Source organism: Notolepis coatsorum (genome assembly GCF_963971535.1).
Source record: "Notolepis coatsorum genome assembly, chromosome: 7".
Taxonomy (NCBI): Eukaryota; Metazoa; Chordata; class Actinopteri; order Aulopiformes; family Paralepididae; genus Notolepis; species Notolepis coatsorum.
The window spans coordinates 53,981,835-54,001,990 of record NC_140171.1 but is presented as its reverse complement, the minus strand read 5'-3'; the positions used below and the strand labels follow the sequence as shown (position 1 = coordinate 54,001,990).

General features: G+C 47.6%; 1 protein-coding gene across 1 annotated transcript in view; it reads left to right on the top strand.

The window, feature by feature from the left end:
* Positions 1-20,156, top strand: part of LOC311231662 (phosphatidylinositol 3-kinase regulatory subunit gamma-like) — a gene marked incomplete at both ends in the record, with an annotated part of 61,294 nt that overhangs the window by 27,026 nt on the left and 14,112 nt on the right. Inside the window, 2 exons of the mRNA XM_084318290.1 lie at positions 1,130-1,228; positions 5,311-5,472. Of these exons, the coding sequence (XP_084174416.1) occupies positions 1,130-1,228; positions 5,311-5,472 (261 nt within the window). The remainder of the gene's footprint in view (positions 1-1,129; positions 1,229-5,310; positions 5,473-20,156) is intronic.

Below are 20,156 nucleotides of genomic sequence, written 5' to 3'. Positions count from 1 at the left end.
TGGGCCAGCAGCTTTTCTGGTGTTCACCTGCATAAATGCTCTTCTCACACTGTGTACCGACAATGAGAGAGCGTCCCCGCCCCCCCCCCCCCCCCGCGGATGCCCCCCCCTTTCACAACAGCCGGCGCGCCAGTGACGTCACTAGCCGTTGAGCTAGCGGCGCCACTGTCTGCACCAAACCGAGCGTAGAAAGAGTTGAGTTTGTCCGCGAGACAAACCCATTGAGGTGGCGCTGACTTTGTAGTCAGTTATCGTCCTCAGTCCCCGCCATAAGCCTCCTGTGTCATTCTGTGCCATTTGTGTCTCCATTTTGTCAGCATATGTCCGTTTTGCAAGTTTAACAGCCTTGCGCAGAGTGTAGACTGTTGTCTTGTACTCTTCCATGTTTCCTGACTCTCTGCCCAGGTTGTAGGCAGTGGTGCGAGATTTCAGAGCTGCTCTGATAGTACTGTCCACCCACGGTTTCTGGTTTGGGAACACCCGCACCTTCTTTGTGGGGACAATACTATCAGCCAGTGTTGTAATGAAGCATACAACGCTGTCCGCGAACTCGCTGACGTCACTGGCGCTTCCTTGAAACATCCCCCAGTCTACGTCATCGAGAGCGTCCTGAAGCGTGGCCTCTGATTGGTCGGACAATTTTTTTGCCTCTGTCTGTAAGCAGGTATCAGGTAAATGGAGTCATGGTCAGACGTGCTAGTGGCCCCCGCTAGTGGTGGAGCCGGTACCGCTTTGTAGCCGGCTCTGAACGGGGTGTAGCAGTGATCGAGCGTGTTCCCTCCTCTGGTGGAGCAGGCGATGTGTTGAAAAAGGAGGCCTGTAGCGTTAACATGAAGGAATCACTATGAGAACACAGTCTGTCAAGTTAATAAAATGTTCAATTAGTCAATCAATCATAAGTGTGCTCCTCAGCACTCTTAAATCTGCTCTCAGCCACACTCAAATCTGATCTCAGGAACATTTGGGGAATTGTGCTACAAGCCCTAATATGTCTTAAATGGGCAGAAATCTGCCTAAGAGGACATTTTTGGTCGTAAATCCGTTCGGGAATGAGACCCATTGTTACCGTTAATACGGTGCCCAGACGTTGGTCGACAGACAAATCATGGCTGCATCTGTATATTTGCAGGTGGCTCACCCAAGAGGGGACAAGGCCGAGCCAGATCAACAAGTGGCTGGGAGTCAGGAGTGATGATGAAGAGAGTATTATCAACATGTGTGATGAAGAGTGAGTATTATCAACATGTGTGATGATGAAGAGAGTATTATCAACATGTGTGATGAAGAGTGAGTATTATCAAGCTGGACCGGAAAAGGTCTGGATTGAGATGAGGTGGGCTAAATTCTCTTTCAAGACGATGAATTCAATATGTAGACGAAAATTGTTAATTTAGTGATGATGGAGTATTCATTATAAATTGTCAATAGGCTGGACAGGCCAACCATCTTAATCTACATTACCTACGTTTGAGTTTTAAAGGTGCTATAGATAGCATTCAGCCACTAGATGTTGCATTAGAGCACCAGCATGTCGGACCAAAACAATGGTGTGCTTAGATAGGATTACATAGCTGTACCGTCAAACTAAGTTCAGATCAAACTGTCAAAACTAGTAATGTAAGATCGACTAGAGCTTCTGGATCGTAATATCTACTCTATTGCGTTGTGTTTCCATAGCTCTAAGTCATATTACCAAAAACACTGTATAATACGGCGGAGAAAGGAATCTCTGAGAGTGTTTATATTTCCCAGATCTGGTCAATGAAAACGCAATGATATTAGTGGAACAAAGCACTATGCTGCTTGTCACTAATATCAGACTAATAAAAAGTAGTTTAAGAGTAACAATCTTCAATGGAGCTTTGGGTGTTGCGTCTCGTTGGTTGTTGATTCTCGTTTCCAAGGAGACAAAGGAATCCTTGTTCTCGTCCTCAGCGTCTTCAAGCAGGTCCTCTCTCCGTCCGGCTTGTGCATACAATGTTCAAGAGCTTCATTCCGTTTCTTTCGGTGCAGCCTCTCTTAAAGGCTAAACCCCGCCCCTGAGCGAACGTCGACCTAGTTCGTCAGGGGGCGGAGCTCTACGTCCTGATTGGCTAAGGCTCATAGCGGCCATTTTGGATTAGGGTCGGCGGCCATCTTGATTCTTAAAGGGGCAGTCCCGTCTATTTTAAGGGAATGAGTTATATTTCTATGGTTTAACGTTTTAAAGGTACAATATTTGATTTTACTAACTGAAGAATTATAGATTAGTTATTAATGGACTGAGACAGTTAATTTCAAGTCCTTTCCTGAATTCTATGGCCTTCCATAGACCTATTTGTTGGTTTTATAACAAACTGTTGTATTATAAATTCTATAATCTTATCTTGGAAGTTAGTTTAGTTTTCTAAGTAAATTACACATATTTTGCCACCTTAATCTTCTAGTTTACCTATATTACTGGCTTAATTAGACTTTGCAATGGTAGATAAGTGTCTGGTTTAGTCTTATCTTAATCAATACACTATTTTATAACTATTGAGACTAGTTTTCATACAGGATTAATAAAGGGTTTTGGTTCTGGTTACACACTTAAAACTAAAGGCATAGTTTTTAGTCCATTCAGAATCCCTCTCCCCCTCTCCCCGTTTGCCAAGGAGGTGAGAACGAGATTCTTCCTGGAGGACAGCTGCCTCTCTGGTATGTCCTGTTGTAGTATCAGTGTTGAGTGCCTGAGGGCCGTCTCTTTTGTTCTACTTTTGTTTGGTAAATAGACCACTCTATTCAAATGCTAACTTTAGCCATCTAGAAGCCCAGTTCTTTATTGTTTTATTAGTTCCCACGTGGGGGAGAGGAGAAGATGTATTTACTTTAAGATTGTATGCTAAATTAATCACTCAGGCCTGCCGAAACCCGTCCTGTGTACAAAAGAGACCCTTCAGTATGTCTCATAGATTTACCTGACCCTTTTGGTCCCACTATTATTAGTTTTGCTTACTTTATAGAAGCTAATTGGGTTCTTATCTTTAGCTTTGCCAATTTATAATTACTTCTAGAACACATGTAGCTTAACTAACTATTTGGGGGAAAAGCAGAACACTTATATATAAATAACCGAGTGAATCTTATTGAATACAGCAGAATACAGCTGGTTGTATTGTTTTAACATCTATGTTTACCAAGTGGAACTACAGGTCACGTTTTTCTATACCGTCTTACCAAATAGCATTCCGACCCGTAGCTGAATATTCTTTGGGGAATTACATGTTGATACAGAAATATACCACACTAGTCCTTCCAGATCAAATGTGAATCAACTTTAGGTTGAAAAAGAGAACGTTTTTGAAAAGGGGAGCAGAGCAACAGGAACTAACGGTGCCTCTATCCAATCAGGTGCACTCCACATGGGGAAGTATATGCATGCAACATGCACATAACAACTTTAATTTTAACCCATCAAAATCTTTTAAATGATAAATTCATAATCAATACTTTTTGGGGGGGGGGGGATATTAATACTTTTAATCCACACTTTTCTGGATGTATTATTTCCGCATCCGCGTCGGTTGTGTGGTAGTAAAGGGCTAACCTTCTGTCGTGTGGCAGTGAAAGGGTTAACCTTTGGTCGTGTGGCAGTTAAAGGGTTAAAGAAACTTGCTGGATTGCTTTAATTGAAGGTGAACAACAGATCCCCAACCCTCCCTTTTCTGGATGTATTACTTTTGTAGCACTTTTAACCCTTTCACTGCCACACGACAGAAGGTTAACCCTTTACTATCACACAACCGACGACCATGCTCCATCATTAGCATCATTAGCTCCGCATCCGCTGTCGTGTGGCAGTGAAAGGGTTAAATAAACTCCACTCGCTGGATTGCAGAGCCCCAACCCTCCCCCCCACGTCAGCCTGTACTCCCTGCCTGACTCACCTCCCCCCCCCCCCCACGTCAGCCTGTACTCCCTGACTCACCTCCCCCCCCCACGTCAGCCTGTACTCCCTGCCTGACCCCCCCCCCCCCCCACGTCAGCCTGTACTCCCTGACTCACCCCCCCCCCACGTCAGCCTGTACTCCCTGACTCACCTCCCCCCCCCCCACGTCAGCCTGTACTCCCTGACTCACCCCCCCCCCCCCCCCCCCCACGTCAGCCTGTACTCCCTGACTCACCCCCCCCCCCCCCCCCCCACGTCAGCCTGTACTCCCTGACTCACCTCCCCCCCCCCACGTCAGCCTGTACTCCCTGACTCACCTCCCCCCCCCCCCCACGTCAGCCTGTACTCCCTGACTCACCCCCCCCCCCCCCCCCCCCCACGTCAGCCTGTACTCCCTGACTCACCTCCCCCCCCCCCACGTCAGCCTGTACTCCCTGACTCACCCCCCCCCCCCCACGTCAGCCTGTACTCCCTCCCTGACTCACCCCCCCCCCCCCCCCACGTCAGCCTGTACTCCCTCCCTGACTCACCTCCCCCCCCCCCCCCCACGTCAGCCTGTACTCCGTCCCTGACTCACCTCCCCCCCAACCCCACGTCAGCCTGTACTCCCTGACTCACCCCCCCCCCCCCCCCACGTCAGCCTGTACTCCCTGACTCACCTCCCCCCACCCCACGTCAGCCTGTAGTCCCTGACTCACCTCCCCCCCCCCCACGTCAGCCTGTACTCCCTGACTCACCTCCCCCCCCCACGTCAGCCTGTACTCCCTCCCTGACTCACCTCCCCCCCCCCCCACGTCAGCCTGTACTCCCTGACTCACCTCCCCCCCCCCCCCCACGTCAGCCTGTACTCCCTGACTCACCTCCCCCCACCCCACGTCAGCCTGTAGTCCCTGACTCACCTCCCCCCACCCCACCCCACGTCAGCCTGTACTCCCTGACTCACCTCCCCCCCCCCCACGTCAGCCTGTACTCCCTGACTCACCTCCCCCCCCCCACGTCAGCCTGTACTCCCTGCCTGACTCACCTCCCCCCCCCCCACGTCAGCCTGTACTCCCTGACTCACCTCCCCCCCCCCCACGTCAGCCTGTACTCCCTGACTCACCTCCCCCCCCCCACGTCAGCCTGTACTCCCTGACTCACCTCCCCCCCGTCAGCCTGTACTCCTGACTCACCTCCCCCCCATGTCAGCCTGTACTCCCTGACTCACTCCCCCCCACGTCAGCTGTACTCCTGACTCACCTCCCCCCCCCCCCTCGTCTCCTGCACCCCCCACGTCAGCCTGTACTCCTGAACCCTCCCCCCCCCCCACGTCAGCCTGTACTCCTGCCTGACTCACCTCTCCTCCCCCCCCACCTCAGCCTGTAATCCCTGCCTGACTCACCTCTCCCCCCCCACCTCAGCCCGTACTCCCTGCCTGATGACGGGCACCGTGACGCCTGCACCTGGTACGCGGGCGGCCTCCAGCGCAGCGAGGCGGAGGCCCTGCTGAGGGGCCGGGCTGACGGCACCTTCCTGATCCGAGACAGCCAGACGCTGAGGGGGTCCTTCGCCTGCTCCGTGGTGTGAGTGTTAACCCTCTCACTGCCACACCACAGCCGGTTAACCCTTTCACTGTGACAATACAGAAGGTTAGCCCTTTACTATCACACAACCGACGACGATGCTCCATCATTAGCATCATTAGCTCCGCGGATGGATGCTAATGATGGAGCATCGCCATCGGTTGTGTGATAGTAAAGGGTTAACCTTCTGTCGTGTGGCAGTGAAAGGGTTAAAACTCTGTGTGTTCACTTTATTTTATTTATTTTATTTATTTTATTTATTTTATTTATTTTATTTATTTTATTTATTTTATTTATTTTATTTATTTTATTTATTTTATTTATTTTATTTATTTTATTTATTTTATTTATTTTATTTATTTTATTTATTTTATTTATTTTATTTATTTTATTTATTTTATTTATTTTATTTATTTTATTTATTTTATTTATTTTATTTATTTTATTTATTTTATTTATTTTATTTATTTTATTTATTTTATTTATTTTATTTATTTTATTTATTTTATTTATTTTATTTAAAATGTATACAAATAAAATGAAATAGAAAATAGACAGATACAGTACAGTACATCACGGAGGTAAGGGAAATAATTAGAACACACATCAAATAAAATTACAAGGTATTGTGGCAGATATCATCCCCTGTCCCATGGCTACGTGAAGGATGGGAGATACTACTGCCACGGGAGGAGGAGAATCAATTAGGCAGCTGATTAGGACTGATAGAACACACCTGTGCACCACGAGATCACCCCCACACCCCACACACACACACACCAGACACACATAACATAAAACACTAGGACAGATAGAGTATTGTGGAGTGGAGGTGTGTACAGAGAGAGAGAGATTAAGATACAGAGTTGTGCGAGGTGAGAGGTAGTTGAGAGGAGAGGTGAAGACGAGAAGGTGTTCATTGTGTACTGGACCCTAGACTGGCTGAGAAACCCCCTATACTGACCCTGACCCTGATAGTCAACTATTAGTCTGCAAATTTCGGCCAATCAAAGTCGACTATCCAAATCCTTAGTCGGGGACAGCCCTAATATCAACAGAAATGTTATAATTTGTATTACTGGTTACAAGTCACAATAGAATAATTGTTACAAAGGGTCAGATTAAACCGAATATATATATTTATTGCTTGATATCCCTTGTATAATATTTGTATATCGTTTGATATACCTTGTATATTCTTTGTATATATACACGGAATATCCCTTTACCTAGGTACAAACCAGACCATAATATTCGTTCTCCTATTGGACAGCGACCCCTAGGCGCCAACGGCCATACTCCCAAGTTCGAGTTCAAAGCCACCGCCAAGGCTTGTCTCAACATGTCCAGGTTTGCGCAGTAATACGAGACAGAACTGAGGTTGGCACTAGATTATTCACCTTACGTATAAATACGGCGCAGGTGGAAACAGCAGCAGTTCAGTTCAGTTCATTCAGTTCATCATTCGTTCAAAGTAACGTATCGTCTTATCCTAAAGTTAAAGCCTTCACCACGAGTCAACGACCAAGTGAAGTGAGCAACTTTGCGTCTAAATAGAGCACTTATAACATGTGCGAATAGGATAGTAAAAGTGTCAGAGCTTAGTGAAATAACGTCAAGTTCGACCTAGTTAAATGTGAAGTATAGTGCACCGGAGAATCTACACCGGCGAATGCAGAGCCTTTTCCGGCTGGATTATATTGCTTTGGTACTGTGGCTGCTGGAGCAGAGAACCGTCTACCCCACTGCTGTGTGGGATCTACCCGTGAGGAGCATCACTCGAGCCCGTCTCTAGGAAGAGGCTGGCTGGCTTTCATCCATGCTGTCGCGCATACTGGATTATAGCTGCTGCTTTTGTCTGCCGATCGAGGGGAGTATTATGGAGCTTATTTATTCCTCGTTGACCCAGACTTTGCATTCGAACATTCCTCTCCCCTGCTGGCTTACAACCGGAGGGAACCCCCTTAGTATCTCCAGCTGACTACGAGTGTGCCTTATGTAATTCTTATGCTACAGGTGGTGTCAATTATACCCATCTTAATATGCTCATGGACTTACGCTCTTGACCTACTTAAGTGTTCTTCGCCATATAAGCGCAATTCATAATTCTCAATATTGTAACCTATTGTTGCTGCTCTGATAATAAATACTTCTAAATATAACTTTCTTTGTTAAGCCGTATTCTTGTGTGGGTGTTCACCATATATACCGTGTACTGTATGGCCAGTAATTAAAGTACATAACTAAGTAGTGGTTTAATAATACCATACTCTCAATACAGTCAGGGAATTGTACCCCTCAGTTACAATTGGTCCTTCGAGCCAAATGAATATCAGTGTAATATCTAAATATAATATTGATATTAACCATGGCCAGCGGTGAACACTCCCCAAGAAGCTCTCCCGAGCTAGAACGCCCGCAGCGCAGACGTCAGCCACCTCCCTATCTAGAGGCATACGCTGTCAGTCTAATACCTAGCTTTATAAAGACGTTAAATGCGGATAAAATAAATAAAGCGGATAGTCAAAGCATGTCAAATCCTACCGACCAGACGACCCTGCCAGTAGAGACCCCAGTGGGTTCTAATGAAACTGACCAAGCCCACGGGGGGGACCAGGGGGGACATGACATGACTATACCCCCAGACAACGTCAACGGGACGGTCCCCGGAGAGCTCCAGGATAAAGAAAGCGCTCCAGGGACAGAACCCGACCCACTACCAGAAGAGAAGCGCGGCCAGGAGACGGACCTCGAGGCGCGCCCAGAGAACAGATCTCCAACGAGCACTGCCAGAAGCCGATCACCTCCGTCGGTGTCTTCCCCCAGCGAAGCGGACAAGATGCTGGTGCAGGCATTCATCGCCACCCTGGCAGCCTCCACCGAACGCGATCGACTTCAGGGTGAACGCGATCGACTTCAAGCGCAACAGACGAGCGAGCGCGAACAAGCTGCAGACCAACGAGAGCGCCTTCACGCGCAACTCCAAGCGCAAGCCCTTAGTGAGCGCGAACACGCTGCAACCGAGCGAGAGCGCTTCCAGGCGCAACAAACGAGTGAAGACGACCGCATAAGACTGGAGACCAGACGCCTTCAGACGGAAGAGAACATTGAAAGAGGCCGCGCCGATGCACAGTGCGCCGCCGCCAATGCACAGCGCGACGCCGCCCATGCCAGCGCCAATGCACAGCGCGACGCCGCCAATGCCCAGCGCGAAGCAGTGCGCGACGCCACCCATGCCCAGCGCGAGGCAGAGCGCGACCGGCTGCAGGCGCAGATGATGGAACAATTGATTGCCATGGCGACACCCCCTCTCTCCGCACGGAGCTCCCGGAGATCATCACGACAAGGGTCTAGGACACATTCCCCTACCCGACCAAGCGACCCGGGACCCCGCCAACAGGAGGATCCTGTCCACGTCTCCGAACCCCCTCCCCGACCGGTCCATACGAGACCCAGCAACCGGGAAGAACCGGCCTACGTCGCCGAGAGACTGACTAGAAGACTCCAGGACCTAGCAGAGGAAGAGGAAGAGGAAGAGGAGGCCCAGTACAGCCCCGACCAGCAGCAACGTACTCTGGACCAGGAGGCCCAGTACAGCCCCGACGTCAGCCCCGAGCCACTGCACTACAAACCCCCGACCCAACTCACAGGTGAGTTTGACGTACAGTCAGCACCGAGGAACAGCACCTGGGTACCCGGCCCCTGGTACCCACCAAGTACCAACCCACGACAACACGTACGGGGAGACTCGCCCAGGAGGCCTCTTCCCCAACGCTCACCGATGTGCCAGCCATCCATGGCATCGTACCTTGGCACACCGACGTTCCCAGACTTTACGCGCGAGGATAGAGCACATTACACGGAATTACGGATGTGCTTGGAGACTATGATGTCCGACGTCCCCGATGAGTCGTACAAATATGCCATCCTCCTCAAGCATCTCAAGGTGCCCAGAGCGCATAATATAGCGCTGGCATATTCCAACTCAAGCACCCCATACTCCGCGGCTCTAGTGGCCCTCGACCAGCGCTATGGACGCATATGGGACTACGTGATACAGGAAATAAGAGATATTGATCGTCTCCCCCCAGTCAAAGACAATAGAGCATTGGATGACCTCTCTATCAAGGTACAGTCCCTGGTAGGGATGCTGGGGTCCCAAAAGGAGAAAGGGATATATGAACTGTATGCTAACTCTAATGTAGAAAGGATATTAGAGAAGCTCCCTCCCGCCCGACAAGAGCGCTTCAGGCGGCAAAGAGACCACCGTGATCCCGACGGTCCCGAGCCATCCCTCCTAGACCTGGCCGACTTCCTCGCGAGAGGAGTCAGCAGCCTACGACTGGATACGTTCGTGTGGAGTGGACCAAGCCCAAGAGATGGACCTCGGAGATCTGACGATAACCGCCGGTCGGTGACCGTTATGCACCAAGCCGAATCAGTACCGCAGCACAAGAACCACAACACCCCCTCGACGAAAGAGGAGTGGAAGATTGAATGCCAGTACTGTGAAGGGGAACATCGGCTGTATCAATGTGACACTTTCAAGAAACTGACCACGGACGAGGTGAGTCAGTGGATTAAGGCCAACCGCCGCTGCTTCCGCTGCGCGCGCAGCCATATGGCAGCTGAGTGCCGCTTGAAGAAGAAATGCAGCAGGTGCGGCGGCGCCCACTTGGAGGTCCTGCATGACATCAACAGGCGTCCGCCAGGACAACAAAGTGGGTCCGTCACGGTAATGTATCAGGCCGAGGCGGTGGCACCAGTACCGAAGATCCACCAGACCGCCCCCTGGTGTACCGACTGCTACAGTAGACACTGGGAGTCACGGTGCTACTCGGACGACCGCGAGTCGGCACCACTCCAGAAGATCCAAGGCAACCGACCAACAGGAGTGCTCCATATAGACCAGCATAGCGGGAACCCCCGAGTGCTCATCAAAGTGGTCAGAGTGCTCCTGAGCTACGAGGACAAGGTCCTGGACACTTACGCCATCCTAGACGATGGGTCTGAAAAGACTCTCCTCCTCGCTTCCGCCGCAGCCCAGCTGGGTCTGCGGGGTGCCAAAGGAACAATGACAATACGTACCATCAGAAGAGACCAGAAGACCATAAAGGGTGGAAATGTCTCCTTCAAGATAGCAGCGGTGGACCAGCCCGAGAAGCAGTATAGTATCACCAACGTCTTCACCAGCCACGACATAGGCCTGTCACAGTACACCTACCCCATCCCACAGCTGATGGCGAAGTACATGCACCTACGCAGACTACCTATACCGCTTATCGACGGCGCCACACCGACCCTGCTCATAGGCTCCGACCACGCGGACCTCATTCTCCCAATTGAGGCGGCCCACATCGGACCCAAAGGATGCCCAGTCGCGGTTCAGACCCGACTGGGGTGGACGCTCCAGGGCCCCCTCTACGGACTTGACAGTAAACCCACGTCTACACGCTGCCTGCACACAAAGGTGAGCGACACCGGTCACTCTCTCGTACAGCCCGTTGAGAGGCTATTGACATTAGGCGAGAGGCCTGTGAGAGAACCGTGGGCACAAGAGGGAGTTCCGAACTCCACCCCCCTCAGCTGCGCTCCAGACGTAGCTGACCTCGAACCCAGCACCCCAAACGACTCCTTGATGGGGCGGCCGGAACCGGCCCCTCCTCAGACGGGGTACAGACCAAACAAGAAGAACAGACGGAGGATGTGGAGACGCAGCCAAGCACAGACCACAGTCTCAGGCTCGCTTCCTCCTAAGCCCCCCTCCATCCCGTCCAGCCTGTCAGAAGCGGGTCAAGGACAGGGACAACTTAAAAGTGGACACAATCGTCATGATCATAGACCAGTCACTACCCCGAGCTGCGTGGCCGGCCGGCCGCGTAAGCAAAGTGATCACTGGTGCCGACGGAAAGGTCAGAGCGGCAGAAGTCCTTGTCCAGGGACGGACATACACCCGACCCGTGGCGAGGCTGATAGAGTTGCCAAGGCTCCCTGACTCCCTTGCTGACGATCATGACCCACTGACTTTGTAAATTGCCCTACTCCCCACAATGGACATTGAGTAGTGGACAAGACGGTTAATCTGTCTCTGCTTATCTAATTAGGTGCAGACTAATTAGGAGGCGGCTGTTACAAAGGGTCAGATTAAACCGAATATATATATTTATTGCTTGATATCCCTTGTATAATATTTGTATATCATTTGATATACCTTGTATATTCTTTGTATATATACACGGAATATCCCTTTACCTAGGTACAAACCAGACCATAATATTCGTTCTCCTATTGGACAGCGACCCCTAGGCGCCAACGGCCATACCCCCAAGTTCGAGTTCAAAGCCACCGCCAAGGCTTGTCTCAACATGTCCAGGTTTGCGCAGTAATACGAGACAGAACTGAGGTTGGCACTAGATTATTCACCTTACGTATAAATATGGCGCAGGTGGAAACAGCAGCAGTTCAGTTCAGTTCATTCAGTTCATCATTCGTTCAAAGTAACGTATCGTCTTATCCTAAAGTTAAAGCCTTCACCACGAGTCAACGACCAAGTGAAGTGAGCAACTTTGCGTCTAAATAGAGCACTTATAACATGTGCGAATAGGATAGTAAAAGTGTCAGAGCTTAGTGAAATAACGTCAAGTTCGACCTAGTTAAATGTGAAGTATAGTGCACCGGAGAATCTACACCGGCGAATGCAGAGCCTTTTCCGGCTGGATTATATTGCTTTGGTACTGTGGCTGCTGGAGCAGAGAACCGTCTACCCCACTGCTGTGTGGGCTCTACCCGTGAGGAGCATCACTCGAGCCCGTCTCTAGGAAGAGGCTGGCTGGCTTTCATCCATGCTGTCGCGCATACTGGATTATAGCTGCTGCTTTTGTCTGCAGATCGAGGGGAGTATATGTACCGCCTCCCGTAGCTGGAGCTTATTTATTCCTCGTTGACCCAGACTTTGCATTCGAACATTCCTCTCCCCTGCTGGCTTACAACCGGAGGGAACCCCCTTAGTATCTCCAGCTGACTACGAGTGTGCCTTATGTAATTCTTATGCTACAGGTGGTGTCAATTATACCCATCTTAATATGCTCATGGACTTACGCTCTTGACCTACTTAAGTGTTCTTCGCCATATAAGCGCAATTCATAATTCTCAATATTGTAACCTATTGTTGCTGCTCTGATAATAAATACTTCTAAATATAACTTTCTTTGTTAAGCCGTATTCTTGTTCGGGTGTTCACCATATATACCGTGTACTGTATGGCCAGTAATTAAAGTACATAACTAAGTAGTGGTTTAATAATACCATACTCAGTCAGGGAATTGTACCCCTCAGTTACAATAATAATAATAATATTGTGCTTTTCCAGTGTTTTACCTACTCCTCTACTGCACAGAATTGAGGCGTTTTCTTTTGAAAGTGGTCACCAATGGTGACAGGCAGCCATGTTGGCAGAAAAAGAATGAACAAACATTCTGTCCAGGGCCTCTATTGCCTAGAAAGAAAGTGTGTGTTTGGAGTGTTATTTTATAATCATATTATATAGTCTATTGTACTTTCATTTTATTTTATATTACATTTAATTGTATTCTACCTTTTATTTTATAATACCTTAATTGTTTGTCTGTTAATGTTGCACCAAATGACCACATTTTATTCCTTGTATGTGCAAACTACTTGGCAATAAAGACCATTCTGATTCTGATTCTGATTCTGGACAGTATCATCACCTCTGGTTGGAATTAAAAGGATAGTACAGATTTTGAAGAAGCTTATCTGATCTGGGAGTCCTTACAGTCCGGGATTTTTGAGTTAGGATCTATTGGAAGCAGAAAATGTAGTCCCGGGGTTATTGAGATAGGCCTATAGACCTGTTCGCTGTATACAAACATACATACTGTGTTCGAGCCAATCAGCAACACCAACTGAGTCACGTGATTAAGTTGCCCCGGACCTGCGCGAGCTGCTGCGCTAAAAAAGAATATAATGGAGCTCTATGGAGAAATCATGACACTCACCTGACTAACAGTATAATGGAGCTCTATGGAGAAACCATGACACTCCCCTGACTAACAGTATAATGGAGCTCTATGGAGAAACCATGACACTCACCTGACTAACAGTATAATGGAGCTCTATGGAGAAACCATGACACTCCTCTGACTAACAGTATAATGGAGCTCTATGGAGAAACCATGACACTCCCCTGACTAACAGTATAATGGAGCTCTATGGAGAAACCATGACACTCCCCTGACTAACAGTATAATGGAGCTCTATGGAGAAACCATGACACTCCCCTGACTCACAGTATAATGGAGCTCTATGGAGAAACCATGACACTCCCCTGACTAACAGTATAATGGAGCTCTATGGAGAAACCATGACACTCCCCTGACTAACAGTATATTGGAGCTATATGGAGAAACCATGACACTCCCCTGACTAACAGTATAATGGAGCTCTATGGAGAAACCATGACACTCCCCTGACTAACAGTATAATGGAGCTCTATGGAGAAACCATGACACTCCCCTGACTAACAGTATAATGGAGCTCTATGGAGAAACCATGACACTCCCCTGACTAACAGTATAATGGAGCTCTATGGAGAAACCATGACACTCCTCTGACTAACAGTATAATGGAGCTCTATGGAGAAACCATGACACTCCCCTGACTAACGGTATAATGGAGCTCTATGGAGAAACCATGACACTCCCCTGACTAACGGTATAATGGAGCTCTATGGAGAAACCATGACACTCCCCTGACTAACAGTATAATGGAGCTCTATGGAGAAACCATGACACTCCCCTGACTCACAGTATAATGGAGCTCTATGGAGAAACCATGACACTCCCCTGACTCACAGTATAATGGAGCTCTATGGAGAAACCATGACACTCCCCTGACTAACAGTATAATGGAGCTCTATGGAGAAACCATGACACTCCCCTGACTAACAGTATAATGGAGCTCTATGGAGAAACCATGACACTCCCCTGACTAACAGTATAATGGAGCTCTATGGAGAAACCATGGCACTCCCCTGACTAACAGTATAATGGGGCTCTATGGAGAAACCATGACACTCACCTGACTAACAGTATAATGGAGCTCTATGGCGAAACCATGGCACTCCTCTGACTAACAGTATAATGGAGCTCTATGGAGAAACCATGACACTCCTCTGACTAACAGTATAATGGAGCTCTATGGAGAAACCATGACACTCCCCTGACTAACAGTATAATGGAGCTCTATGGAGAAACCATGACACTCCCCTGACTCACAGTATAATGGAGCTCTATGGAGAAACCATGACACTCCCCTGACTAACAGTATAATGGAGCTCTATGGAGAAACCATGACACTCCCCTGACTAACAGTATATTGGAGCTATATGGAGAAACCATGACACTCCCCTGACTAACAGTATAATGGAGCTCTATGGAGAAACCATGACACTCCCCTGACTAACAGTATAATGGAGCTCTATGGAGAAACCATGACACTCCCCTGACTAACAGTATAATGGAGCTCTATGGAGAAACCATGACACTCCCCTGACTAACAGTATAATGGAGCTCTATGGAGAAGCCATGACACTCCCCTGACTAACAGTATAATGGAGCTCTATGGAGAAACCATGACACTCCTCTGACTAACAGTATAATGGAGCTCTATGGAGAAACCATGACACTCCCCTGACTAACAGTATAATGGAGCTCTATGGAGAAACCATGACACTCCCCTGACTAACAGTATAATGGAGCTCTATGGAGAAACCATGGCACTCCCCTGACTAACAGTATAATGGGGCTCTATGGAGAAACCATGACACTCACCTGACTAACAGTATAATGGAGATCTATGGCGAAACCATGGCACTCCTCTGACTAACAGTATAATGGAGCTCTATGGAGAAACCATGACACTCCCCTGACTAACAGTATAATGGAGCTCTATGGAGAAACCATGACACTCTCCTGACTAACAGTATAATGGAGCTCTATGGAGAAACCATGACACTCCCCTGACTAACAGTATAATGGAGCTCTATGGAGAAACCATGACACTCCCCCGACTAACAGTATAATGTAGCTCTATGGAGAAACCATGACACTCCCCTGACTAACAGTATAATGGAGCTCTATGGAGAAACCATGACACTCCCCTGACTAACAGTATAATGGAGCTCTATGGAGAAACCATGACACTCCCCTGACTAACAGTATAATGGAGCTCTATGGAGAAACCATGACACTCCTCTGACTAACAGTATAATGGAGCTCTATGGAGAAACCATGACACTCCCCTGACTAACAGTATAATGGAGCTCTATGGAGAAACCATGACACTCTCCTGACTAACAGTATAATGGAGCTCTATGGAGAAACCATGACACTTACCTGACTAACAGTATAATGGAGCTCTATGGAGAAACCATGACACTCCCCTGACTAACAGTATAATGGAGCTCTATGGAGAAACCATGGCACTCCCCTGACTAACAGTATAATGGAGCTATATGGAGAAACCATGACACTCCCCTGACTAACAGTATAATGGAGCTCTATGGAGAAACCATGACACTCTCCTGACTAACAGTATAATGGAGCTCTATGGAGAAACCATGACACTCACCTGACTAACAGTATAATGGAGCTCTATGGAGAAACCATGACACTCCCCTGACTAACAGTATAATGGAGCTCTATGGAGAAACCATGGCACTCCCCTGACTAACAGTATAATGGAGCTCTATGGAGAAACCATGACACTCCCCTGACTAACAGTATAATGGAGCTCTATGGAGAAACCATGACACTCCCCTGACTAACAGTATAATGGAGCTCTATGGAGAAACCATGACACTCCTCTGACTAACAGTATAATGGAGCTCTATGGAGAAACCATGACACTCCCCTGACTAACAGTATAATGGAGCTCTATGGAGAAACCATGACACTCCCCTGACTAACAGTATAATGGAGCTCTATGGAGAAACCATGACACTCCCCTGACTAACAGTATAATGGAGCTCTATGGAGAAACCATGACACTCCCCTGACTAACAGTATAATGGAGCTCTATGGAGAAACCATGACACTCCTCTGACTAACAGTATAATGGAGCTCTATGGAGAAACCATGACACTCCCCTGACTAACGGTATAATGGAGCTCTATGGAGAAACCATGACACTCCCCTGACTAACAGTATAATGGAGCTCTATGGAGAAACCATGACACTCCCCTGACTCACAGTATAATGGAGCTCTATGGAGAAACCATGACACTCCCCTGACTCACAGTATAATGGAGCTCTATGGAGAAACCATGACACTCCCCTGACTAACAGTATAATGGAGCTCTATGGAGAAACCATGACACTCCCCTGACTAACAGTATAATGGAGCTCTATGGAGAAACCATGACACTCCTCTGACTAACAGTATAATGGAGCTCTATGGAGAAACCATGACACTCCCCTGACTAACAGTATAATGGAGCTCTATGGAGAAACCATGACACTCTCCTGACTAACAGTATAATGGAGCTCTATGGAGAAACCATGACACTTACCTGACTAACAGTATAATGGAGCTCTATGGAGAAACCATGACACTCCCCTGACTAACAGTATAATGGAGCTCTATGGAGAAACCATGGCACTCCCCTGACTAACAGTATAATGGAGCTATATGGAGAAACCATGACACTCCCCTGACTAACAGTATAATGGAGCTCTATGGAGAAACCATGACACTCTCCTGACTAACAGTATAATGGAGCTCTATGGAGAAACCATGACACTCACCTGACTAACAGTATAATGGAGCTCTATGGAGAAACCATGACACTCCCCTGACTAACAGTATAATGGAGCTCTATGGAGAAACCATGGCACTCCCCTGACTAACAGTATAATGGAGCTCTATGGAGAAACCATGACACTCCCCTGACTAACAGTATAATGGAGCTCTATGGAGAAACCATGACACTCCCCTGACTAACAGTATAATGGAGCTCTATGGAGAAACCATGACACTCCTCTGACTAACAGTATAATGGAGCTCTATGGAGAAACAATGACACTCCCCTGACTAACAGTATAATGGAGCTCTATGGAGAAACCATGACACTCCCCTGACTAACAGTATAATCGAGCTCTATGGAGAAACCATGACACTCCCCTGACTAACAGTATAATGGAGCTCTATGGAGAAACCATGACACTCCCCTGACTAACAGTATAATGGAGCTCTATGGAGAAACCATGACACTCCTCTGACTAACAGTATAATGGAGCTCTATGGAGAAACCATGACACTCCCCTGACTAACGGTATAATGGAGCTCTATGGAGAAACCATGACACTCCCCTGACTAACAGTATAATGGAGCTCTATGGAGAAACCATGACACTCCCCTGACTCACAGTATAATGGAGCTCTATGGAGAAACCATGACACTCCCCTGACTCACAGTATAATGGAGCTCTATGGAGAAACCATGACACTCCCCTGACTAACAGTATAATGGAGCTCTATGGAGAAACCATGACACTCCCCTGACTAACAGTATAATGGAGCTCTATGGAGAAACCATGACACTCCCCTGACTAACAGTATAATGGAGCTCTATGGAGAAACCATGGCACTCCCCTGACTAACAGTATAATGGGGCTCTATGGAGAAACCATGACACTCACCTGACTAACAGTATAATGGAGCTCTATGGAGAAACCATGACACTCCCCTGACTAACAGTATAATGGAGCTCTATGGAGAAACCATGACACTCCTCTGACTAACAGTATAATGGAGCTCTATGGAGAAACCATGACACTCCCCTGACTAACGGTATAATGGAGCTCTATGGAGAAACCATGACACTCCTCTGACTAACAGTATAATGTAGCTCTATGGAGAAACCATGACACTCCCCTGACTAACAGTATAATGGAGCTCTATGGAGAAACCATGACACTCACCTGACTAACAGTATAATGGAGCTCTATGGAGAAACCATGACACTCCCCTGACTAACAGTATAATGGAGCTCTATGGAGAAACCATGACACTCCCCTGACTAACAGTATAATGGAGCTCTATGGAGAAACCATGACACTCCCCTGACTAACAGTATAATGGAGCTCTATGGAGAAACCATGACACTCTCCTGACTAACAGTATAATGGAGCTCTATGGAGAAACCATGACACTCCCCTGACTAACAGTATAATGGAGCTCTATGGAGAAACCATGACACTCCCCCGACTAACAGTATAATGTAGCTCTATGGAGAAACCATGACACTCCCCTGACTAACAGTATAATGGAGCTCTATGGAGAAACCATGACAATCCCCTGACTAACAGTATAATGGAGCTCTATGGAGAAACCATGACACTCCCCTGACTAACAGTATAATGGAGCTCTATGGAGAAACCATGACACTCCTCTGACTAACAGTATAATGGAGCTCTATGGAGAAACCATGACACTCCCCTGACTAACAGTATAATGGAGCTCTATGGAGAAACCATGACACTCTCCTGACTAACAGTATAATGGAGCTCTATGGAGAAACCATGACACTTACCTGACTAACAGTATAATGGAGCTCTATGGAGAAACCATGACACTCCCCTGACTAACAGTATAATGGAGCTCTATGGAGAAACCATGGCACTCCCCTGACTAACAGTATAATGGAGCTATATGGAGAAACCATGACACTCCCCTGACTAACAGTATAATGGAGCTCTATGGAGAAACCATGACACTCTCCTGACTAACAGTATAATGGAGCTCTATGGAGAAACCATGACACTCACCTGACTAACAGTATAATGGAGCTCTATGGAGAAACCATGACACTCCCCTGACTAACAGTATAATGGAGCTCTATGGAGAAACCATGGCACTCCCCTGACTAACAGTATAATGGAGCTCTATGGAGAAACCATGACACTCCCCTGACTAACAGTATAATGGAGCTCTATGGAGAAACCATGACACTCCCCTGACTAACAGTATAATGGAGCTCTATGGAGAAACCATGACACTCCCCTGACTAACAGTATAATGGAGCTCTATGGAGAAACCATGACACTCCCCTGACTAACAGTATAATGGAGCTCTATGAAGAAACCATGACACCCCCCTGACTAACAGTATAATGGAGCTCTATGGAGAAACCATGACACTGACCTGACTAACAGTATAATGGAGCTCTATGGAGAAACCATGACACTCACCTGACTAACAGTATAATGGAGCTCTATGGAGAAACCATGACACTCCCCTGACTAACAGTATAATGGATCTCTATGGAGAAACCATGACACTCCCCTGACTAACAGTATAATGGAGCTCTATGGAGAAAACATGACACTCCCCCGACTAACAGTATAATGGAGCTATATGGAGAAACCATGACACTCCCCTGACTAACAGTATAATGTAGCTCTATGGAGAAACCATGACACTCCCCTGACTAACAGTATAATGGAGCTCTATGGAGAAACCATGACACTCCCCTGACTAACAGTATAATGGAGCTCTATGGAGAAACCATGACACTCCCCTGACTAACAGTATAATGGAGCTCTATGGAGAAACCATGACACTCCCCTGACTAACAGTATAATGGAGCTCTATGGAGAAACCATG